Source organism: Cheilinus undulatus, linkage group 18 (assembly GCF_018320785.1).
Source record: "Cheilinus undulatus linkage group 18, ASM1832078v1, whole genome shotgun sequence".
Taxonomy (NCBI): domain Eukaryota; kingdom Metazoa; phylum Chordata; class Actinopteri; order Labriformes; family Labridae; genus Cheilinus; species Cheilinus undulatus.
Window position 1 is genome coordinate 4,492,257 of NC_054882.1, and position 25,382 is coordinate 4,517,638.

General features: G+C 38.6%; 1 protein-coding gene across 1 annotated transcript in view; it reads left to right on the plus strand.

Moving 5' to 3' along the window:
* pcnx1 (pecanex 1) overlaps positions 1-21,172 on the plus strand; it is an 86,811-nt gene extending 65,639 nt beyond the window's left edge. The window contains exons 22-36 of the mRNA XM_041812270.1: positions 207-384; positions 550-658; positions 902-1,031; positions 1,374-1,432; positions 4,044-4,259; positions 7,295-7,548; positions 7,640-7,870; positions 8,070-8,170; positions 8,468-8,618; positions 8,707-8,937; positions 13,278-13,552; positions 13,653-13,831; positions 15,201-15,628; positions 15,990-16,130; positions 19,948-21,172. Coding sequence (XP_041668204.1) covers positions 207-384; positions 550-658; positions 902-1,031; positions 1,374-1,432; positions 4,044-4,259; positions 7,295-7,548; positions 7,640-7,870; positions 8,070-8,170; positions 8,468-8,618; positions 8,707-8,937; positions 13,278-13,552; positions 13,653-13,831; positions 15,201-15,628; positions 15,990-16,130; positions 19,948-20,088 — 2,824 coding nt within the window. The 3' untranslated portion in view covers positions 20,089-21,172. The remainder of the gene's footprint in view (positions 1-206; positions 385-549; positions 659-901; positions 1,032-1,373; positions 1,433-4,043; positions 4,260-7,294; positions 7,549-7,639; positions 7,871-8,069; positions 8,171-8,467; positions 8,619-8,706; positions 8,938-13,277; positions 13,553-13,652; positions 13,832-15,200; positions 15,629-15,989; positions 16,131-19,947) is intronic.
* The last annotated feature ends 4,210 nt before the right edge of the window (positions 21,173-25,382 follow it).

The window sequence follows — 25,382 nt, forward strand, 5'->3', positions numbered from 1 at the left end:
TTCAGCTCTTTATTTATCAAACAGACATGGGATTGGTATGTTCTCATCAAACTCTGCAAGAATATTTACTAAAGCATCACCAAAAACAACTCCTGTGACTGAGAAGGCAGCTATAATGTGACGTTTTGGGGTGGTTAAGAATAAATACATGCTTTTAGCTTGATTTTAGCGCTAACATCTGAAACCTCGCTGCTTTTATTTCCTAGGGTCGGCGCTCTGATGATCACGGTGGCGGGCCTGAAGCTGCTGCGTTCCTCGTACAGCAGCCCCACTTATCAGTATGTGACCATCCTCTTCACCGTCCTCTTCTTCACCTTCGACTACCGCCATCTGTCCGAGACACTGCTGCTCGACCTCTTCCTCATGTCCATCGTTTTCAGCAAGGTCAGAGGAAAACGTGATGCCTTTTACAACTTCTGTTCTCATCTAAAAAAGTTCTAATTGAATGCAGATCATTCTTACCACCCACTTATTTTCCACTTCCTCAGGACAAATGATGTGAATGTTTATTATGCAATCAAAGTGAGTGTTGTTTTTGTTTTTTTACAGATGTGGGAGCTCTTCTACAAACTGCACTTTGTGTACACCTACATTGCCCCCTGGCAGATCACATGGGGCTCAGCCTTCCACGCCTTTGCTCAGCCCTTCGCTGTGCCTCGTATCCTTTCACTGCTGCCTTTTATCAGGCTCATGATAATCACATCAGCCTCAGCGCTTTGCATATTCTGCACACTGAATCAACGGTTTATTACAGTGGCTCTGCTGTAAATGCTGCCTCCAGGAGGCTGTTCTAGAACTCCCTTACAAACCCTTTGTGCCTAACTATTGTCAGTGTTTCTGCTGGATACAGGATCCCTATGTATCAGAGTCTTTAAATTATCCTTGACTTAAGCTTCTCCAGACTCTGCCATGCTGTTTGTTCAGGCCATAGTATCGGCGATCTTCTCCACTCCCCTTAACCCTTTCCTGGGCAGCGCCATCTTCATCACCTCCTACGTCAGACCCGTCAAGTTCTGGGAAAGAGACTACAAGTATGAAAAATAATAATCTACATACTATGGAAAAAAACACAGGACTGGGGAGCCTCTTCAAACTGACTAAGCGACAGAGCTCTTTGGTAGCTTGAACAGATCTAGAACTGATCTTTAACTTGAGCGTGATTAAAAACAAACTTCAACACGCTAACTTCTGGAAATCTGGATGCCAAAAGAGGTTCAAGTTTGTTTTTCGTCATGCTCTAGTTACGTGCTACACACCAGACAAGCGGCCCTGTTTTTTTTATTGCTTTTTTCTAATATTGAAATGCTATTCCTTATTGAAATCCTTTTTTTCTTTTTTGATGATTGCTGAACTTGAATTTTCTCTATTTGCAGCACCAAGAGAGTGGACCACTCCAACACTCGTCTGGCCTCTCAGCTGGACAGAAATCCTGGTGAGGGAATCAGTTTCCCTTTGCACATTATTCAACAAGGCATTAAGCATCAATGTGAATTTGCAGGAATTAGCGAAAATACAGTACTGTGCAGAACTTTAGGCATGTTTGAGCCAGAACTTGTGGCTGAAGTAAGGCGTGTAATGACTAGTAAGCTGCCTGGGGGCACAATTGGACATTTAGGAGGATTGACACAACCCTGGTCATACTCTGCATGTCCTTGCATATTGCATGGGAAAATAATCTGATGAAAAGAAAAAAAAAGTCACCGACTTTAGGGTGGAGTAAGGAGTGGATTTGACATGTAAGCATGGTCGAGGGCAGTGGTTCTCAAATGGTGTGGCAATGCACACTGGTGTGTCTTTGGAATTTGTGCAACCATGCCTTATAACTGAAACTAATAAGGAAGAGTTGCTCTTCAGTCTGATGAAGAGCAACTCTTTTCGAAATGTCACGTTGGTGCAATAAATAATTCTATTTTTGGAGCCCTGCAGTGTGCAAGATGTCTTTCTGTTCTGTATCAGTCTCTTTTTCAGCTCAGCACCTGCCCACCTAGGTTTGGATGTGCATGTAGACTTTTTTTTCTTATAACTGAAACTGTACAACAGGGGTGTCAAACGCAATCACAGCAGGGGCCGGATTCTGGATTCAGGTCTAACATGAGGGCCTAACGGGGTCATCTTTTTAACCGTAAACTCTCAACCTCATTTCACCAGTAATAAAACATGAAAAAACACTGAAGCACTGATGATTAAGAATTTTGAAATTATAGAAAAAATATAAAAAAAGATCAGTTTGAAGGCCAAAAATCTGAGAGAGTAAATTTATTATTTCAAAAGGCTTAAAACATGAAATTGAAATTAAAAAATAATGTTTTTAGAAGGCAAATATATTAAAAAGAAAGTCAAAATGATGACATTTAAAATCAAAATATGATTCAAAATTTTGAATTGAGTTTCTAAAATGTCAAACTATGGGATTATAAAGTCAAAGTTAGGAGTTGAAAATATGAGATAAAATACAAAATAATTAGTTAAAAAGGTCAAAATCTGACTTAAAAATTAAAATTATGAATCTAAAAGTTCAAAATATTATATAAGAAGTCAGAATTATGAGTTGAAATGCTCAAAGTGTGAAAGAAAATGTCAGAATTCTAAGTTTCGGTCCTAATTGTGAGATGCAAAATTGAAAATGTGAAATTAAAGCACATTTCATTTAATTTTATTTTATTTTAATTTCTTTTCCCATATTCCTGACTTTTTTCTAATTATTTTTACTCCTACTTTTTCAGATTGTGTGATTTAACAAGGATATCATAAATTTTCAAGAATAAGTGTACATTTTGGTACTTGCGCAGACCTCATGCTGATGGGCCAGTTGTAACAGAAATATGATTTAATCTTGTGGGCCGGGTTTGGCCCCCAGGCCTTGAGTTTGACACCTCTGCTATACAACAACTAAATACACTTTCCTTGTGTTAGAGAGGCTATTTTGCATGGATATGAAATAAGGTGCCTTGAGATTTTGGCTTCACCTTACCTGCCTGGGTGAAAACTACTGGCCCAGAGTACCATCCGAGCAGGCAGCAGGTTCCAAGAGACCAGCCCTGGTCATGCTGTGGGTGTCCCAAGAGCAAATCACCAGGGGTGATAAGACTTAGACAAAAGAGATGCCCACGAGCTTGACCTTGTGTTGACATGTACTGAGCTTGACTCTGGCCGCCTTCCCTTCTGCTCCAGCCGCAGGTTGTGGCACATCGGGTGCTGTGATGAATCCTTAGTGCCCTACAAAACTTATGCACATGACTCTGTGAGACTAACTTTAGAACTTTACTTGTATTTGTCTTGTAAAACAGCAGTACAAGGCGTGCTTTTATGCTGAGTTTAAATAAGAGAAAAAGCCTAAAAACTCAGATATTAAATGACCAAACAACAAAAAACAGCATTTAAGCGACAAAAACCTGTATAAAACAAAAACTTATCAAGCCATCAGAAACTGTAAAATAGAAATGAGTCAAACTAAACTAATCCAAGAAATAAATAAAACTCTAGTACAATTGATGCAACTCTGTAAGTAATATAAACAGGAAAAGTGAGGTTGTATAAACTGAATATTCACCTTAAATTACCCAGCATTAAATAAACGAGACAAACTCAGAGAGGCACGTGGCACAGCTGTTTAACAGGAGATGGAGCCACAGTATTTTACATAGTCTGATGTGGACTTGTCAATGGTGCAACTTCAAGGATAAGAGAAATGACAGCCGACACATTGCAGACATAAAAGCCACATGAAAAAGGAAATCTGGACCAGGACCAGGAAGTCCTTTAGCATTAGCCTCTATGGAGGTGGAATCAAAGAAAAGTTCACCTCCATTCCCAGAGATATTCAGGATCTTTTACTTATTTTTACTTATGACTGCTGAGGGTTTCTGAGATTACGGCCGCGATACAGAGCTGAAAAAAACTTAATACCGTTGAATGTGTTTGATTTAATAGGGAGACTTCTGTGTGTTGCTGTTATAGAATGGATTAGTATTGGAGACGTTTCCAGCACATTCTGGTGATACTACTCGCAAACATTAAAAGTAACACGTCTCTTCCCTCTCCAGGCTCTGACGACAACAACCTGAACTCCATCTTCTACGAGCACCTGACCCGCTCCCTGCAGCACAGCCTGTGTGGAGACCTGCTGCTGGGCCGATGGGGGAACTTCAGCACCGGGGACTGCTTCATCCTGGCCTCCGACTACCTGAACGCTCTGGTGCATCTCATCGAGATCGGGAACGGCCTGGTCACTTTTCAGCTGAGAGGACTGGAGTTCAGAGGTGAGGAGGGTGTTTATGTGGGACAGGGGACAGATTTGTCAACTGGCAGTTGAGGGGAATAGAATTTATAATATCATTACAATAGCACATGCAAGTGGGTTAGATATGACGGGCGGCAAGTGGACATTCTGTCCTTTAGCTGTTGGAAGCAGGAAAAATGGGAAAGGGGAGGGATGTGAGCCACTCTGACGAGGGACAAAGATGAGCTGTGCTAACAAGACAACTGCATTAGAGCAGCTCCAGGTCTGCAGCTCTCGTAGGGTGATCTCGTAGGGAGCTGCTGAGATTGTATGTAACAAAGCCTGGAGGAAACATCAGGATGGTTCTTTTCTTCAGAATTATCTTTGTCAAGTGTCTGCTTTTGGTTGTCTTATAAGCCTCTTTTGGCTGGACATGACACGATATTGTATTAATTAAAAATCAAATCAAAATCCTGTGGTCCACACCATTAATAAGAGTTTTGTCATCACTTTTACAGCATCTTCATACACAGTAAGTGGTGCTGCTACTAGAAAAGGACACACATTTAAAAGACATTTATTATAAACATTACAAACAGGATAGCAGCTTTTTCATGACAGTAATTAAAGGAATTGCATGACTGTTTGTAAAATACCCTGGGATACTGTTTTACAGTATAACTACACAGCCTTATTAAGTAAGTATTATTAAGTATAAAATGTGTTAATAGTCATCATTCAGACTACATAAAGTGCTAAGAAATCATCCAGTGCCTTTAAGTCATTCGGTCTCGTGATTCAGATTTTAAATATAAGATATGTTGTCTTTTTTACCACTCTAATCCTGCCATATATATGTCTTGAGGAAAACTAAACTTAGTTTTTGTCAGTTTTAGTCATTGCAGATCTATTTTTGTTAGTCTTAGTCATGAAAAAAAGGCTGTTGATGAACATTTTAGTCATAGTTTTAGTCGACGAAATTAACACTGGAGAACAATAGTCTGGTACTTTTTCCACCTCTGATTAGACAGTTTTTATTTGCCCTCTCTGGTTTTTCATTTGTCTTGGGCTTGAGTACTGCACACATTTAGCTGTATTCTTAGTATAAGCCACTGCTATTCAGGCTTTGTTTACACAGATCAAGGAGAGAAAAGATCAAGCCAAGAAAAAAAAAAAAACATTTAAAAGTACATCATATCCATATTCATACATAATAGCCTTTTTAAAACGTATTACAGCAACGTAAGTTGTTCTATAGATGTAGTAATAATCTACAAACTCCAAGATTTGCCTCAAGGCACATCAGTGTGCCTTACCTCACCATTTGAGAACCACTGGTATAATCAATAAATAAAAACATTAAACAATCAACCCTTATGTAAACTGATAAACCAATAAAAACATTCATGAAAAAGCACTACACTGCACATTGATCAGAGTGCACAAGATCTACATAAAAGCAAAAGTTCTTTAAGACAGGGGTTCTCAATTTTGGGGGGTCGCATGACATTAAAAGAGTGTCCCCAGATGCCTTCAGACAACAACGAATATTTCAAAAAAAAATTTAATTGTGTATTTTACCTGTTTTTTAATAAAAAATACATGCATGACATTAGTTAAATGTTATATTTAACATGGCCATTTGGTGAGATTTATTTATTTATTTATCAAAGTTTTCTTTAAAAAACCTTAAAACTTCAGTCTTTACATGACTCTCCGTGACTGTGCATTGCTGCGTTCAACTATTCCTTCAGATACAGAGGGGGTCCGCGGCCTCTTGTACCTTTATTTTGGGGGTTGCAGGCTGAAAAAGTTGAGAGCCCCTGCTCTAAGACAGTGGTTCTCAACCTTTTCAGTCTGCAGCCCATGTTTAAGTTAAGCTGTGCTATGCATACATTTAACCTGAACAATAACCACTCTCACCAAAGCAACAAATATTCCAAGTACCTTTTATTTATTTGTTTGTGCCTTAGTATCTTCTTCTTAAGAATGTAAACCCATTTTCTTATAAACAGAATTAAAGTGGGTTGAAAAGTGCTAAAATGGGAAATGGAAGTGGAAAAAAGTGGTGAAATGGGATTTTAAAAGTAGTGGAAATGGGTTTAAAAATAGGAAATATTTTAAAAAGGATGGCAAAAATGGGTTAAAGTGGCAAAAACGAGGCAATTTTGGTGAAATGGGATTTAAAAGTGGAAAAATGGGTTAACTGAGGCAGAAAAATATGCAAAATTTGGCAAAAAAATGGGCATCACATATAGTGAAATGAGGTTAAGATGAGCAAAAACAAGCATTAAAAGGGTATAAAAGTGCTAACATTAGGTCAACAGAAGCAACAATAGGCAAAAAATGACAAGTGTAAATTGTGTTCAAATTGATGGGCAAAATGTGAGGAAAACTGGTTAGAATCAGGAGAAATTTGTGTAAAATGGCAAAAGTGAGTAAAAAGTGGCAAAAAATGGTCCAAACTGTACACAAATTGATGAAAAGTCGTCAATGATAGTGGCAAAACTTTGTAGGGAAAGTTGTGGAAAATTGGCACAAATGGGTATTTTCCAATATAAAAACCCCATAACAGTTTGAAATGCTTTTCAGCTCCCAGATGAGGGTACAGTTATTCAGGATGCTAGCACCAAAGCTACTGATTTTTATTTTATATTTAAGTAATTTTATGCTCATATTTTCATTAAAATGGCTAAAATATGCAGTTTGATATTATTTGAAAAATATTCTCTTATTTTTTTTAAGGCATCTGGCGACCCCCTCCTAGTGTCTCGCGACCCCCACAGGGTTTCCGACCCCAACGTTGAGAACCACTGCTCTAAGAGGCATAAGAATAAACAACCCTATGGTGCTGTAGAACAACTCATACAGACTGAAGAAATCTTAGTTAAAGTTTTATGTTTCAATATTGGAGTAAAGTTTATTCAGCAAGAAATGGACAGGTCAGCAGGAAAATTAGACTTTCTTTCTTAGTTTTATTTCAGTTTATAGAAATGAGTCACAGGAGTTGTGATCAAACTTTTGTCGTCTATAGTTTTCTGTTTTTATGACTCCACTGCTATTTGAACTCCACAGGAACTTACTGCCAGCAGAGGGAGGTGGAGGCCATCACAGAGGGGGTGGAGGAGGACGAGGGCTGCTGCTGCTGCGAGCCCGGTCACCTCCCTCACATCCTGTCCTTTAACGCCGCCTTTGGGCAGCGCTGGCTTGCCTGGGAGGTTCTGGTCACCAAATACGTGCTGGAGGGCTACAGCATCACTGACAACAGCGCCGCCTCCATGCTGCAGGTGTTCGACTTGCGACGCATCCTCACCACATACTACGTCAAGGTCTGTCAGATTTGATTAAACTGGTGCTGCTTTTAAATGCTGGTGAGTTATTGATCTCTGATCTAAAGCCAACATCTCATCTGTGGTTCAGGGTATCATCTACTATGTGATCGCTTCGCCCAAACTGGAGGAGTGGCTGGCTAATGAGACCATGAAAGACGGCCTGAGGGGGTGTGGGGAGAGGAACTACGTCGACCTGGATCCCACCTTCAACCCCAACATTGACGAGGACTACGACCATCGACTGGCGGGCATCTCCAGGGACAGTTTCTGTGGCGTCTACCTGAGCTGGATCCAGTACTGCAACTCTAGAAGGGCCAAGGTAAGATGGGGATCCTGATCCCTGCAGGTTAGGTCAGAAATGTGTCATCATAACACTTCATATTTTCAGGTTTTCTTCTCCACAATCACTCAAGTGAAGCCTCTAAGCCTGCATGTTATGTTCATGATGCTACCTAGGATTTCCCACAAAATTCAGCTTCAGGTTAAAGAATCTTCCTTGTCTCTGCATCGGTTTTTAGCCTCTGGAAAGCGAGAAGGACTCTGCTCTGGTGCTGCTCTGCTTCGGTCTGTCTGTGCTCGGGAGGAGAGCTCTGGGAACAGCAGCACATCACATGTCCAGGTTATTTACTTATATTTTTAGAATTATGGAACCTTTATCATGCTTTTAGGGCTGTTAAATGCTCACTTGTGTAGACAAAACTTGTCGCATTTGATGCACTAGAAGGATTTTGTAAATAATTCTGGTATTTTGAATATCTATTTTGTTTTTATACGATCCAATCAAAAAGCATACTTTATGGTTATCAATATTTATCTATGCATGGATGTTTCCCTTCCATATTTGCTTAAAACAACTGCATTTAAGTGTTAATTCATGGTTATCAACCAGTGCATCATCTTCATCTTTCCTTCACAGTAACCTGGAGTCTTTCCTGTACGGGCTGCATGCGTTATTTAAAGGAGATTTCCGCATCTCTTCAGTGCGAGACGAGTGGATTTTCGCCGACATGGAGCTGCTCAGAAAAGTCGTGGTGCCTGGAATCCGAATGTCTCTCAAACTACACCAGGTGAGGCTGGCAGATGTCTCAGGTTGTGCTCACGTGTCTTTAGTATGGCTAATTCAATCTAACAAAAATGTCCACTTGTCCCACTCAGGACCACTTCACCTCTCCTGATGAGTACGATGAGCCAGCGGTCCTGTTTGAAGCCATCTCCTCACATCAGCAGAACCTGGTCATTGCTCACGAGGGAGATCCAGCCTGGAGGAGCGCCGTGCTGTCCAACGCTCCATCACTCCTCGCACTCCGCCATGTCCTCGACGAAGGAACCAACGAGTACAAAATCATCATGCTTAATCGACGATACCTCAGCTTCCGGGTCATAAAGGTGAGATTAAAACTTACTACTTTACTTCATTTTTGCTCGATTCTTGATCAGAGCTTTAAAAGAAAAAAAGAAGTGGCACAGCTGCTCTGTGCAACTTTGCAACTAAATTCATTAATCACTCACTGTCCATACTGCTTGGGATATTTTCAGGTGAATATTTGCATAACTCCATATATACTGGTTTTAGACTCACAAGGGCTGACCAGATCTTTGCTGGAAGTGTGATTCAGTGTGTTTTCTGTAACCCATGACAACTAAAACTGAACATATTATGTCAGAGTTGCCCTGATCAAAATGAGACATCGAAAGAGATGGATGATTTGGCTGCTAGATTTAATAATTTAATGATCTTGTTTGACCTCTAAGAAATATGGATGAGTAAATGCACCTCTGATATTTTCAGAGAGCAGATCTTGTTTGTTGTCTGCAGCCATAAATCTCACCCTAAATGTAAACCTACAGCACATGTAATGGTGCAGATCTCACCTAGAAGTATAAATCATGCTTAGGCTGGAGAGATGCTTGCTGTTTCACCTTGTGTTCACCTGTGCATCCAGCTGTGTCATGAGTGTTCTTGTAAATAAACTTGCCTGTACACGACATGTGTGGACCTCTAGAGGGTGCACAAGAGAGCTCAGGCAGCTGATGTATAAACTACAAATATGGAGACAGTAGAGCAGGTTTCCTATTTGTCAGGGGTCATCAAGTACATTTGCACAGGGACCAGATTTTTCCTGACTCTGGGGGGGCTAGACTTTCAAATGAACAAAAATTAGATAAATATTTTGGTCTGATTAATATATTATTGTATTTGTATTATATTACTAGTCTGATCTATCAATATTATGTATAACACAAGGAGACAGTCCCGCCCGCAGAGTTGGCTGGGTCCCTGAAAATCCCAGAGAATGGACCCTCCCCAGTGGTGATTTAGCACCAGTATTAACTTATTTCTGGCACTCTTTAACCCTTTTTCATTACTGTATTTGGTGATTTCTGCAACATTCTTTGCCACTCTTAATCCATTTTGATCATTTTTGCACCTTTTCGCCCGTTCTGCCACTCTTCAACCCATTTTCCCTACTTTGCCAAGCTATTCTTGCTATATTTTTGCCACTTTTAACTCATTTTTCATACTTTTTGCCCCTTTTGACTCTCTAACCCACTTCTTTGCCATTTTTTCCCCCTATTTGAACCACTTTACCTTCATGCTTTATCCCCTCAGTGCCACACTTTCATCCATGTTTTTAAATTTTCATCTATTTTGCCACTTTTTTACACCTTTTCGTTACTTTTTTGCACCATTTTATCCACTTTTGACCAATTTTTGATACTTTTGCCCCTCTTTTACCAATTTTTTTTTTTTTGCCACATGTTAACTTCTGGGGGCTGCACAGCGGCGCAGGGGTTAGCGCTGTTGCCTCACAGCAAGAAGGTTTGCTTCCCGGTCAGGGCCTTTCTGTGTGGAGTCTGCCTGTTCTCCCCGTGCACGCGTGGGTTCTCTCCAGATACTCCGGCTTCCTCCCACCACCAAAGACATGCTCATTAGGTTAATGGGTGACTATAAATTGGCCGTAGGTGTGAGCTTGCCTGGTTGTCTGTCTCTATATATCAGCCCTGTGATTGACTGGGTTTACCCCATCTCTTGCTCAGTGACAGCTGGGATGGGCTTCAGTCGTGACCCCCAACAGAATACCTATTTTTCCTGTCATTTTTTGTCCCATTGTGCAACTCCACAACCCATTTTGACACTTATCAGCCATTTTTGCTACTCTCTAACCCCTTTTCACCACGTTATCTGGCAATTTTTACAACTTTTCTGCCAGTTGTAACCCTTTTTTTATATTTACTAAAACAGATAAAATGTTAAGCCATTCTGAAACTTTCAATATAAATTTTTTTTGGGATGGATTTTAAAGCTGCAGAGATTTAAAACCACAACATCTTCTTTTCTTCCTTTTCTGAATTGGATGATATTCTGGGGACTAGGTGGAAGCTTTGTGGGGCCTGATATGGCTCTTGGGCCGCCAGTTGATGATCAGGGCTCTGTGTTAATCCAGGGATCAGAACTAAAAACTACTAAAAGTAACTAAAAGTAGTGCTGGGCAATTAATCGAAATGTAGATTAAATCGCAATGTGACCTACTGCAATTTTCGAATCACAGAGGGTGCAATATTTCTTTGACCAGAAATGTGTATTAAAATACCAGTTTAACACATTTTTTGGAGGCAGAGGTGTTTTACTCTACACATTATGCAAACATTCAAGTGCCAATATTTTTTAGAATAATTGACAAAAGTTACTACTTTCCTTGTTTTTGTATATTTTTTTCTGCTTCAAAATAAGAAATCCATAAAATCATCATTACAATTCACATCAAATTTGCAGTATAGGAAAAAATAATTGCAATAAGACATTTTTGTTAGATTAATTTAAATTTTGGGGGAATTTTAGAAAATTTTATATATTTTTGTGGAAATTTGAGAAATTTGTTTTAACATTTTTTGGAATTTTTGGAAATTTTCTTTGAAAATTTAAAATATGTTATGGAAAATTTGATACATTTATTTGTAAATTTTGGGGGATTTGATTTGAATTTCTTTGTTTGTTTAGAAAATTTTAGGTATTTTAATATTAAATTTTTAACATTTATTTGGAAATTTTGGGAAATGTGATTCAAATTTCTGGGGTAATTAGCTTTAAAACCTTGAGGTAATTTCATGAAAATTTGAGAAATGTACTTGTTAATCTTTAAGAAGTTGATTTGATTTTTTGGGGAGGGGTGCTTTGATTTTTATTATTATTATTTTTTTAATTATTATTTTTATGAAAATTTGATGAATTTATTTGAAAGTTTTGGGGGAATTTGATTTGGGTTTTTTTAGGTGGTGGGGCAGGTTTTTAATTTCTAAGAATTCTTGAACATTTATTTGTAGATTTTGGGAGAATCAATATAAATTCTGGGGGAAGTAACTTTGTGTTTTATAATATAGAATGGTTTATAAGATGAGGAACCTGAAGAATAATCACATGTTAAATTGTAATCGCAATGTTGGGTGAAAAAATCACAATTAGATTTTTTTCCCAAATCGTTCAGCCCTAGAACTAAGTTAGTAAAATCATCAGTGAATAATAGTAAATGAGATCAGCTCAGATGACTGCTCAGAGTGCACCGCCTGTACTTTCTACCATATTTTTATCCATGCAAGGACTTAACAGTCCTGGTGTTTTGGTTTAATTAGTGACCGTGTTAGCTGGTGACTCTCAGTCAACTATAAATATAACAGCAGCTGATGAACACAGAAAGACTCCTTTGTTTGTAGATTCTTTATGATAATGTCAAATAAATTATCACAGCCTCTCACAGATCCTTTAAGACTTTAATTTAGTTTTTGTTTTGTTTTGTTTTTTTAAGACTGTCTTCAACATTCTTATTTGTACTTGTGAGAGGCCTGACCTGTGACTGAGATCTGTAAATACTTTATCAAATATACACCGTCAGGTTAGCCTTATGACTTTTTATCTTTCTCTTTAGTGGATTTGCTTGTTGATGTGACAGTATGCAGTATTTATGGCAGGGTGTGGCATCAGGAGAAAGGGAGTTGTGGAAATGCAAGTTTAAGCACATTGGGCTTTAAGATAAAAATACAGGAAATCTATTCCAAGAAAAAATGAACAATTCTGAACCAACATGCAAAATAAGCACAAACAAATTTCAACATAAAACAAGGAAAAAAATTGCAGTAAGAATGCATCGGTTAAATGTATGAACACCTAAATTTACCATTTACAAAGCCACTGATTTAACAGCAGTCCTACTTTCATTATTTTTACAGGTTTGAACATCTTTAAAAAAAAAAAAAAAAAAAAAAACATATTTTGAGGCATTATTCATGAGGAGGAGATAGAGTCAGAAAGAGGGATTAGAGTTTTGAGGAGAGACGTGCAGGATGCCTGGGGCCGCCTTAACCTTTGGGCCATCTGCGCCTCTTGGACATCATCTTTAAAAACAGGATATTTCTGTCTCCATCAGTGACAATGACACATCACAATGGAAAATTGTGGACTTTTTTTATCAGTTTGTCTTTAAACTTTGAGCTGTTGTTGTGTCTTTTGACCATCAAACCTTCTTCTACCTGTCATGTGTTTACTAAATCTCATATCCTGTTAGTCTTCGAGGGCTTGCACATTCGTCATGTTAAATTGATGTAGGAGGTTGCAGCCATAAAACATATGTACATATGTAGTTAACAGCATGTATATCTCTGGTATTAAGGTGTTCTCTGTGTTCTGATATGCTTCATAATTTTCCTTAATAATGTTCTTTTATGTGCTGCAGGTAAATAAAGAGTGCGTGCGAGGCCTGTGGGCGGGGCAGCAGCAGGAGCTGGTCTTTCTGAGGAACAGAAACCCGGAGCGTGGCAGCATCCAGAACGCCAAACAGGCTCTGAGAAACATGATCAATTCTTCCTGTGACCAGCCTATCGGTTACCCCATCTACGTCTCCCCGCTCACCACCTCCTACTGCAACTCCCACCCGCAGCTCGGACACATCCTGGGAGGACCAATCAGCATCGGGAACATCCGCAACTTTGTAGTCAGCACCTGGCACAGGTTTGTTGTCGTCTGGAGTTCAGTGATCAGCTGATCGTAAAAATACAGTAGTCATAATTTCATCTCCGACGGTGTGATCTGTTAATGTTTTCTTTTGTAGGTTGCGCAAAGGCTGTGGAGCTGGCTGCAACAGTGGAGGGAACATCGAGGACTCAGACGCAGGAGGGCTGTCCTGTGGGAGTGGGAATGGGACGGGGTTAGACTCACAGCAGAGTTCAGTGTCTCAGGGTGGGACCTCTGGACACGCCCCCTCCCAATCCCACAGGCCGCACACACTGGGTGAGGACAGCTGCACCAGATCAGCACCAACAACCTAAACCAGGATAGGAAACTTTAGTTACCAAGAGGGCCGTGTTAATTTTATTTCCAATGCCAAAGAGCCAAACTGCAACAGCCTATTGGATATTCTCAGTTTAAACCCTGTGATTACTAATAATTCAGTTAAAGGAAGGATATGTTGCTTGCATGATCAATTATTGTAACAATATTAATGTTTTTTGAACTCAAGTACAAACAGAAATAGTTGATTTAAAGACTGACCTAGAATTTAATCAATTGAAGGTGCTTTTTAAATACAGTTGAGATACTCAATATTTTTCTTGTATTTATTTTTTTAACGTTGAAAATAGAATAAAAATAAACACAAATAAATTAAAAACAGAATATAATTTGATAAATCAAAAGAAATTAAAAAGAAGGTTCAATTTGTTTAAATTAAGTTCAAAAAAATAAATCAAAGAAATAGAAAAACAAAATTAATTAAAAAACAATTGATAAAGAAAAAATAAATAAAATACAGAATTAAATAATTTATTTATATTTTTAAAACAAATAAGTAACAATAGATAGCATAAAATGTATTGATATAAAAAATAAATACAAAATAAAAACAGAATAGAATTTCCATTTATAAAAAAAAATTCAAATTGTTTTATCAAATTTAAAAAAAACGTAATCAAAGAAACAGAAAAACAAAATTAATTAAAATAATAGATAAAGACAAGAATAATTGTTAAATAGAATTAAATAAATAAAAATGAAGTTAAAAAATTAATTTATTTCTATCTGTAAAACAAATAAATTAAAATAGGTAGCATCAAGGATGAATTGATATTAAAAATAAAAACAAAGTATAAACAGAATAAAATTTTGCTTAATCAAAAGAAATTCAAATTGTTTCAATCAAACCATAACACTAAATAAAAGATTATCTCTATATATCAGAAGTAAAAAAGTATAAGAGAAATGTACCTGTTGTCATATTTGCCAGGCAGATTTTTTTTTCTCAAAGTTTACAATTTATTGGTTTGAATCTGACTTGGGGAACTGCATGTTTTCCCCCACTGAACTAAACTGATATAATTTAGAACTGTCAAGATTAATTGTATTGCTTTCAATTAACCAAAATAAAAAACTAGTGCAAGTTTTTTTTTTTTATATTTCAATAACTCACATGATTTATTGTCCTTTCAGCTATCTCTGGTTAAGCCATGACAGCGTCTCCCTGCAGCCACAGTGGAGTAAAATGAGTCCGCCACTGCTCCTAAATGTCTCATTTCACTTTAAAAACTCACAGACAGCCCAGTAGATGCTGTTAATATCAGTTATTCCATGTGTTGGTCATTTAACATATCTTCTCTGTATGTAGGCACCAGTCAAAGTGCCCAGTCCGTGCAGTCCGGTTTGGTCCGTCACTCTCCAGCCCGAGCCTCCGTGGCCAGCCAGTCGTCCTCGTACCGTTACAGCAGCCGTCACTCCTCCCTGCGAACCTCCACCACAGGCCTGGAGCCCTGCCGACGCTCCTCCACTAGCCAGTTGTCTCTGCGCACGCTCCCCACCTCCCTGCAGCTCCGGCTGGGCTCCACCTCGGACCCCGCTGGCCCTTCCGCCTCCCTCTCCAGCCACAGCATCCCTCCCTGCAAACGCCACACGCTGGTGGGCCTCCTGGGCAACGACGGCCTGTGCAGCACCGTTACCGACCCTCTCAGCCAGCATCATCATCATCACCACCACCCGCAGCAGCACAATCCCACTGTCTCCACCGTGCGCAGAGACGACATCTCCTACAGAGTACAGGTGTGGAAAAACGCAGAGAAACCTGCAAAAAATAAAGAAATAAAGAGAAGAGTGGAACAATTAGCAAGGGAAAATTGGCAGCAATAGTCTCACTTTGATTTATCAACAAACAGGAAAAACACTGCCAAGAAACCTTTGGTCTGTCATAGATATTTTACATACTTACAGAAGGACCTCACAGACATCACCAGCAGTGACCCTGTAAAGCAAAGTCTCTGTTTGGATCAAAATAGAAACAGTTCAGTCTCAAAGGTGCACGTTTATACAAGCCTGAGTTTGAACCTTTAAAATATTGTTTGCTTGCATGTCAGTCATGTTTTCCAAAAAGGTAAATGTACATTTTGTTCCTGATGTCTGTCAGATCGTGGACGTCGGTCATGTACTGGAGAACATCAACTTGTCAAAGAGGAAGGAGCTGCAGTGGCCTGACGAGACCATGAGACTGAGAGCAGGTCGGACCTGCTGGAGGGACTGGAGCCCCTTAGAGGGCATGGAAGGACATGTAAGTCCATATCAACAGATGTTTGAGGGTAACTTCTATGGTTCCAAATCTGGGTCCATTTTTTTTTACACTGGGGGTTTATCTAAGTTGGATTTATGATTTCATGTGACAGAGACCATGCACAACACAACTGCTGGAGCCAGAGATAGCTTCAAAGCAAATTTACATCTGTGAGTGCTAGGAAAAAATATTTTAAAACATGCAATACAAAACAATTCAAAGAGCACAAAAACAATGAAAAACAGATGCAATATAGCTCAGCTGATAGAGCAGCTGTCCGTATACAGAGGCTCAGTCATTGACGTTCGATGTTCGATCAGGTCACAGGATCGAATCCTGATCTCTGCGCCGTTTGGTGCATGTCTTCACCCATCCTCTCTCCCCACATTTCCTGTCTGTCTTCAGCTGTCTTATCCAATTATGGCAAAAGCCAAAGAAATTATCTTTAGAGAAAATAATTGAAAGACCAACAGTGTGTACACTGTGCAAATTTCAACAGAGTCAGACGTGAATTTTGAGTCCAAGGATTCACCAACTTTCAGTTGGATCGTGCGATGTTTTCTCATCCTGTGTGCAGAGGGACACAACTGCAAACCATGACCGAACTACGGCCTGACCAGCTGCTCTCTGGCATGTTTGAGACTCCATATACTCTCCAGCAGAGCCAAGAGTAGAATCCTCAGTTTGAGTTATTTTTCCTTTGTAAACTGTCAGTGTCCTAAATCAGTGGTTCTCAACTGGTCTAGCATCAGGACCCACTATCATATCCTCAACAGCAAATCAAGGCCCAAGTTCCTACTTCTTGGAGTCATAACTAAGTGTTTTTAATTAAAAATAGTGCACTATGGATTAAAAATGTAACAAAAGAGGCATGAAACAAATTGGCTGAGACATATCCTTAAAAATAAAAGCACATATTAGCTTTTTGGTCTCAGTTTTTCGCCATGACCTCTTTCATGACCCACTGGAAATGACTTCACGACCCACTTTTGGGTCCCAACCCACCAGTTGAGAATCAGTGTCCTAAATCATCATGTTAACAGCAGGAATGACTTTGGTCGATTATCGATGCTGATGTTTGCCATTCTCCCGATTACAGGTATCGGTGTTTTATTCTACCGATCACCAATGTGATTTATTAATGAATTAAAAAGCCATCTACTTTGGCTTTGCTGCGTCTGTGTCTTCCCCTCTGGCTCAGCTCTCCTCCATACTGTCTCACTTAAGGTCCCGCCCACAACACTATCTGATTGGATAAGGCTGGCCACTCACCCCTGGCGATCGTGGGGCATATCCCGAGTGGAGCCTTGTTGCAAACGTCTGAATGTGTGGTGTCAACAGGATTGTTTTACAGCTCCAAATCACATCGTAACCTCCTAGACCCCAAATCCTAAATATCGAAAGTGTTATATATTTACGATTCTGGGTCGTAGTGCAGGGAGATTCACGTCAGCTGTAGACCTTTAAGTTAAAAAGTAACATCTTTCTTAACCTGATACAAGTGTTTATCACTTTTCAAAGCCATCTAACTATTAATAAAATAAATTTGTATGTAGTGATTTATTTCAGTTTAAAAAAAGATCAGTCTCTTTGTGTGGAGGTCTTCTTCCTTTGTAGAGATCCCTGCTAAATATCCAGCTAATAAAATGAGTCTGTAAGTAACAGGAACTTTCAGCAGATGTATGTGATTGAACACATTTGCATCCAGGGATTATGTTGCAGCAGTTAAATCCCATCTTTAAGCAGCTGGCTGAAACCATCCATTGGAGCAGGTCCAAACTTTTTACATCTGTTAGTCATTAAGATGCCAAAGTATTTAAAAATAGAGCCCAGTAATTTTTCTTTTAAAATATTCAACTTTAACATGTTTAAGTTTTGACCTGTTCAGATGTTTGCTCTTACACACCAACATTTTTCTGACCTCTAACTGCATGAATGAGAATTTCTATGATGATCTTGTGTCTAGTTTTTCTGCCTCTTAAGCCTATTAGATGCTTATGCAACCAATCTGCACCGTATATTTGTGCAGCCCTGATCCTGTGCAGAGGCCTTTGCTATGTAGCCGACCTGCACCTCCTCAGAACTGTGACTTTGCATCAAAATAATGCTCAAATCAAGCCCTTTGATGGGTCCGCTGGGTAGCACAAGGGGATAACAAGTCTCTGAGACTTACTGTGTGTACTTTGGAGTGACATACCACAACAGCTGATGCACTTTTACTAATGATTTTTTCATCTAAAAATTTGGCTGCATCCTATATATCAATGTAACTATTATATCACCACAAAATTCTTAAAAATGCACCATAAATAACTAAAGTGCTTCCTCTGTCCACCTAATGCAATCAAAAATTCATCAACAGAGAACAGGCACCACCTTTTAACCGCTTTTCCCCTTCATTTGGCCATAGCTATACATTTAAAGAAAGTGGAGTATACTAAGTAAATAAATCTTGTGAAATGCTGGTTTGACTGAAAATACTCCCCTGGAAGGATGAGTGGCAGAATGTGAGTTTAGAGTCTGCCCCACAGGCTCAGAGCTGAACTACCGTATTATAGCTAGTAGATGTGCAAATACGATACAGCTAAAACAGATGGTACTGAAAGAGCAGCATAGCTGCACAAAACTGCACATTTTGGACTTTGCTGAAAGAAATTTAAACTTTTCTCTGTGGGGAACTCCAAAACAGTCTGTGGCTTATATAGGAGGGTGACTTAGATTCCAGATTTTACTGTGAATGGCTGCATACAACTATTCAAGTCTACTTACTGGCATCTGAAAATATCGGACAGGTATTTCCTCATTCACGTTTCAATGAACAAACAAGTAAAAACCTTCCCCCCTCTTCTGCCTCAGCTGATTCAGCAGCCGTACTTCCCATCTCCTCTGATGTCTCTTCTCTTTACAGTAGAATCAACTGCTGCTCAACAATTATCAGCTCTAACATTACAACTAAGGACAAACCTATTCACCGCCTTATAAAAACTTTTTTTTTTAAATTATTTCCTCAGTGCTGTCAAACAGAGCAAGGAAATTGAAGCATGTTTTTTCCAAGCATCCTAGTTTTATTTTGTTTTACAACATTATTTTACTTTTCACACAGAAAGAAAATTATTTCACAAAAACTACCAGGGTGTAAATGCTGATCCCCTGATGCTAATAGTCAGTTGTGTCTCCTTTTTGCCGGATAACAGCCTGCAGGCTTTGTTTTAGTCTTCACCCCACAGATTTTCAATGGGATTCCAGTCAGGGCTTTGTGCAGGCCAGTCAGTAAGGTTCACTTCAGTCTTCTGGAGGCAGATCCTCACCGGGAGCCACGGATGTTTTGAGTCACTGTTGGAAGACAAATTGATGACCAAGACCCGAGTTTGCTGCTGACATTATTTTTAATACCCTATATAGAGCAAATAGGCCTTTTATTACACTGTAAACACAGTGAGTGGCTGTGTAGGCTTTAATTTTGATGTGAGGGCTTTTATTCTGAAATGCTTACCATTTCCCATTGGTTTTTCTTTTCCTTGCATATTTGAGTAAAACAGGAAAACAAAATAACATTTCCTATTTTCCATTTTTACAACTGAAACAAAAACAACAAACAGGATAATAGCTTGCGTCTCAGTTTTCTCAAAAAATGGGAAAGTGGCTCAGTTTTTTTCACATTTTCTGTTAAAAATGAAAAAAAACAGAATGAGAGTAACCCTGGATTCTGAGGCTTGTTTCACCCAGGAAATGGAACTGCCTGAAACTGCACTGACCTTAACCCCTACAGCGACTTATTTCCTGTGTATTAAATCTGATTGGACACCATCTCTTGCAGGTGATTCACCGGTGGGTGCCTTGTAGCCGTGACCCAGCCAATCGCTCCCATATCGACAAAACCATCCTGCTGGTCCAGGTGGAAGATAAGCTAGTGCCCATCATCGAGACTGGGGTCATTGAGTTGGGCGCAGAGGTCTGAGAAAAAGCAAGCACACACGCACACAAACACAGACTCGTAAGCTTGTGTGGAGACGAAGCCAGGCCGCAGGAGCCTGCAGACAAACAGGAAGGCGGAGCTCTCCCCCCTCCACTGTTCCTTATCGCTGAGGGGGAAAAGGAAGCCAGGGAAAAGAGCAAGCAGAGGCAGAGCATCCATTCATCCGTGATCCTTTACTGCATCCACACAGCCACAGTATCTGCCTTGCTTTGCGTCTCAGAAATGCTGCATGACAGTAAAAAAGCAACCCTTAAGTTCATTTTGCTCCTGGTGGTTAATTTCTATGCATTTCATCGACTCTTCTTTAGAGAGCGTGGAGAATTTCTGTGTTTTTTGATTGTCTTTCAATAATTTGCCAAATTAAAACCTGGTGTTGAGTATCTGCCATGGTTTCACACACGACATGAAAGCTTTTTATTTTGTTGTTGTTTTTTGTTGCCAAGACGACAGAGGACATAAGGGTGCAGAATAAACTGAGTCAGAGACTGACGCTGCTGCACTAAACACGCTCCTCTGTTTCATTGTCGTCATTCCCTTTGGATTACTTTGACAACTGCAAGATTAGTTTGCGCAAAGAAAAAAAACTTGCACTATAATTTTTTTTTTGATTCACAGCAATGCACTACACTCTTGAAATAATGGTGTTTTATTTATTACAGACTCAAACGGCCATGGTTACCAATGCCTTGGGAATGAAAAAATGCAATCGTCTTTTGTTTTCAGCCATTTTTATTTACAATTTTATGTTTGATAAACTTGAAAATAACTTTTTACTGTATATGATTATATCTATATATAGTATATAAAAATATATATATATTTACACAAATATATATATATATAATGTCAATGTATAAAAGAATTTGTTTTGGATATTTATTACTGTGAACATGGTATTTACACTTTGTTACATCTTCTTTTTCTTTCATTTTGGGACAAAGGTTAATGTATCAAGGACCATTGGTTGAAAACAAGATGCAGATTTTTTGATGGACTGTTTCACTATTTAACTTAATTCTTTTCTATATGGAGAAATAAAAGTTTGATTTATTGCTGACATCTTTAACACGCATCCTCTGACTTTTTTTTTACAGCTATCTTAGGGTCTAAATGAAAGAATAAACACACTAGGGCTGTCACAGTACCAGAACTTTAAACTTCAGTTCAGTTTTAGTTAGGGCTATCGGCATTAAGGTCCAAAGTTAATCCATTATATATTTTTCAAAATCCATCATTTGTTTGCTATTTTGTCCTTTAAGACCGTAGTGAAGGAACTGTAGCAGAGCAGCTGGATTTATTACTCATCATAGCATCTTCCTGCTCTCACAGTGATGTAAAATTAGTCAACCACTGCTCCTTAGTGTCTCATTTCACAACTTTTTAGCCACAGAGCCACTTCTGTTTTTCCCATGGTTCAGCACGGGAAAAACATGTCATTGCTTTCATTCTACTAGAAGCTCCTTATTTTCTTTCAAAATAAAAGCACATTTTTATCTGAACTAGGATTAGGCAGTTTTCTTTTTCTGATGGGTTTAAACCTGTCCAAAATGTACCTGTGGTATATGGTAGCAAGGCGAGGATAAAGGGAAGAGCTTTCAGCCAAACTAGGAGCCCATGAAGGTCAGCAAACTCATGGTACGTTATAAAGTTAATCTGTGCTCACCATCTTTTATTTTTTACATGAATTACAATAAGTATTATCAGATCAATAAGTCATTTATTTATGCCATAGTATAAAGTCTTCTTCAAAATGTGAACTCCTTTTCTTCAGACAGAATTAAATGGGTTAAAAGTTGCACAAAATGGTTCTAACAAATAGTGAATTGAGATTTAAACTGGCAAAAATTTGTGTGAAAAGGGGAAAATATGGTCAAAACTGCTTAAACTAATGCAAACATAGTGGTAAAAACGGTTCAAAAATGAAAAAAGTGTGCAGAAAGAGTGGTGGAAATTGTTTTAAAAGGTAGCGAAATGGTGCTTAAGTTGCAATAATGGGCAGAAAGGTGGTGATATAGAAATATAAAGTGGCAAAAATAATTTCCACATCAGAACCCAATAATAGTTTGACACAATTTGTAGCTCCAAAATGAGGTAACTATTAGCCAAGAAACTGGAATCAATTCATAATGTCAGTTTGGAATTTAAAATTGCATTTAGGGCACAGATGGCCAACAGTTCACAAGCAGGTTAAAGTCAGGTTTGGGACCCCTCTACCACATATCAGTCCCCTCTCTGTACTCCGTACTGCATCCACGCTCTTCTTCTTTAGGGAAAGACCTAAAAAGCCTGAACATAAATCTAAAAATCATAAATCTGGATTTCAGAGTGAAAAATAGAATTTGGAAGGTGAAGTCAAAATGTGATTAATTGTAATAACTATTAAAATTCAGCAGAAATTGTGATTTCAAAAGGTATTGTTTGACAGCCCTAGTTCTAGTAAAGATTAAATGATTTCTATTCCCGTTTCTGTATCAAAGCAATGAAAATAGAAGTCTTCGCCAATATTTGGTCATTTCTTCTTTTTCACCAGAAACTGTAGGTAAATTGCACACAAACATTGGTGATACTATGATCTCTTTTGCATGGCAGCAGTTTCAAGTATGATGGAAAATCTGCAGGGGTTTTTGTTGATTTCAGTTTTTAACATATTGAAACATCTAAAATAGTAACAAAGTCATCATGAGTGAAATGTTCCACAAAGTTTCACAGGAAGCTTGTGATGAGCAGCAGGTGTGGCGTTTATGGGATACCTGCTGTCTTTTATATTTTTATGGCAGAGTGAACTTTATGAATCATATGACATTTTTTATTGTGCCCACTTCAGCCGCTAAAGCGTGTGATGAGAAAGGCTGCAGTCAGTGCCATATGCCGCCCATGTGAGACGACAAGTTCATGGAAAACAGAGCCATATATGTTACACATTCATCTGTAAAGTTTTATTATTTTGCACCTTGAAAAAGCTTTAAGGGGTATTTGCTACCCACAGTAAATAAAATACTGTGCTTTAGTGGTAACTTTGTAATTGTCTTACAAGTCATGAATGATTAGATCAGTGATACTCAACGTGTGGCTCTGGAGCCACATGTGGCTCTTCTGTGATGATTTGTGGCTCTTTTATGTCTTAATTTTAAATATTATTCCTCAAAAAATATCCATTGCAAGTCACATCAATCAGTTTTTCTCTACACTTAAACAGTTGGCTTTGATTGTCAACCTAATTTTTTGTCTGTATATTTTCACCGACCTAATTTGCAATTTGTTGCCCCTTTTTTTTACTTTTTTTTTGGCCCCTTTTAATCCATTTCTGCTGCTTTCAGCCCATTTGTACCATATCTTTTAGCCACTTCTAGTCTATTTTTGCCACTTTTATCCCATTTTTACCCTGTTTCATCAGTTTTAGCCACTTTTATCATGCTTTTTTTTTTTCAAATTTCCCCCTTTTTTTGCCACTTTTTGCCCATTTAAGCTGCCTTCCACCATTAAATGCCACTTTCCCCCATGTTTCCACCTTTTTTGCACATTTTATTCACTTTTACTCATTTTTGCCACAATTTTACCAATTTTTGGCCACCTGTTACTCAATTTTTGGTGACTTTACACCCATTTTTGCCCCTTTTCACCAAGTTTTTTCCACTTTTTTGCTGCTTTTTGACCATTTTTGCCACCTTTCTCTAATTTTTACTGCCACTTTAACCCATTTTTGCCACCATTTAGATTATGGCTCTTGCAACGGCATTTTTTATCAGTTTGGCTTTTTGGTTGAGCAAGGTTGCGTAACACTGGGTTAGATATTTAGGATCCTCTAGATGTTTCTCTTTTCATGTATTCCCACCATTAGTCAAAAGAACAGGAATTCTGAATTTAAAAAAAGTGTCATTGTTTATACCTGCATGGTTTTACACAACCCTAACCCTTTTAAGGGACCCAAAGACTCTTTACATGAGGGTGGGCCTAGTAACACAATCAAAAGACTAAAATAAATGTATAAAATAAATAGTAATGCATGTGTAACAAGTCCAGTTCTGACCAAGCATCACCCTTCTGTCACTTGAATCAGAAATACAGCAGATAATCCTGAGAGCTGATTTCCTCAGCCACTTTCAGCCTCCCACCATCCTCTAATGACGCCTTGAAAATGCTGCTCAAAGACCCAGAAGACTCTCAGTAAGTGGACCAAATGTGTTCTTTTAAAAAAGACAAGCTAAAGCTGTGTTTATTCCTGCGTGACATTGCCTAAAGCGGCGTCCAGCTGGTGCTGAAAGACACCAGTGGATAGGCTGACTGATGCAGCCTTGAGAAAATGAGAAAAGAGAAAGACTCTATGTTTAGAGTCTACAGTATTTTAGGCATGTAAGACCAACATTTAAAGAAGTGATATGTTCCTCTTCAAAAATACTACTTGCAAAATCACTCAGACAGAAATACTCCATTGTAAGTGAAGGCCACCTTAAAAATCCTACAGGTTAAAGCTAAATGAATTGTCTGCAAAAGGCGCTGAGGGTTTAAAAAGTTAATGTGTGCAGAGGAGTGAAAAATTAAAGATAAAGTGCCTCTGAAAAAAGAGAGCCTGCTTTAGTGATACCTGAGGGGATGCTGGTTTTTCTCACGTTAAACCAGATCCTGTAAATATTTACTAACAGAGATGTCAGAGGCCCTGTTTACACGTTGCATTAACATCCATCCCAGGTGATCTGATAATAAGTGGTTAGCCGTAGTGTTGCAGGTGTGCATGCAGAAGTAGTCATATTCTTAAATGGTCCATCAAAGGAGAACCATCCTGATGTGTGATACCATCTTGCATATGTATCTAATTTAAACATGGGCCTTTAGAAGTCCAACATCATCAGATAAAAGAGTGCAAATTTTACCACCCACACTATCAGCCCCAGACCATAGGGCTATATTACAAAGAAGAGTACAAGTGTACTTTGATTACTTTTATGTTGCCTTTGCCTTTGTGGAATTTCCCCTGATGGTGTTAAAAGCTCTGATTGCTGTTGGAATAAAGGATCTAGAATAAAAGCCAATGAAACAGCTTGGCTCTTTAATTTATGGTAAGGATCAGATTAAAGAAAACGTAAAAGCGATGTAAGATACAGTTTATAAACACAAAATGGGGAAAAGGAGCTATTCTGCAGATATGTCTGTTCTTTTGAAATGTAGCAGGAGAAAACATGAAAAGGAAACACTCCAAGTACAAATCCTTAAAAGGTAGGGAAAAATCATATTTGCAGTTATGTTGAAGGTGTAATTACACAATACCTGAGTAAATAACT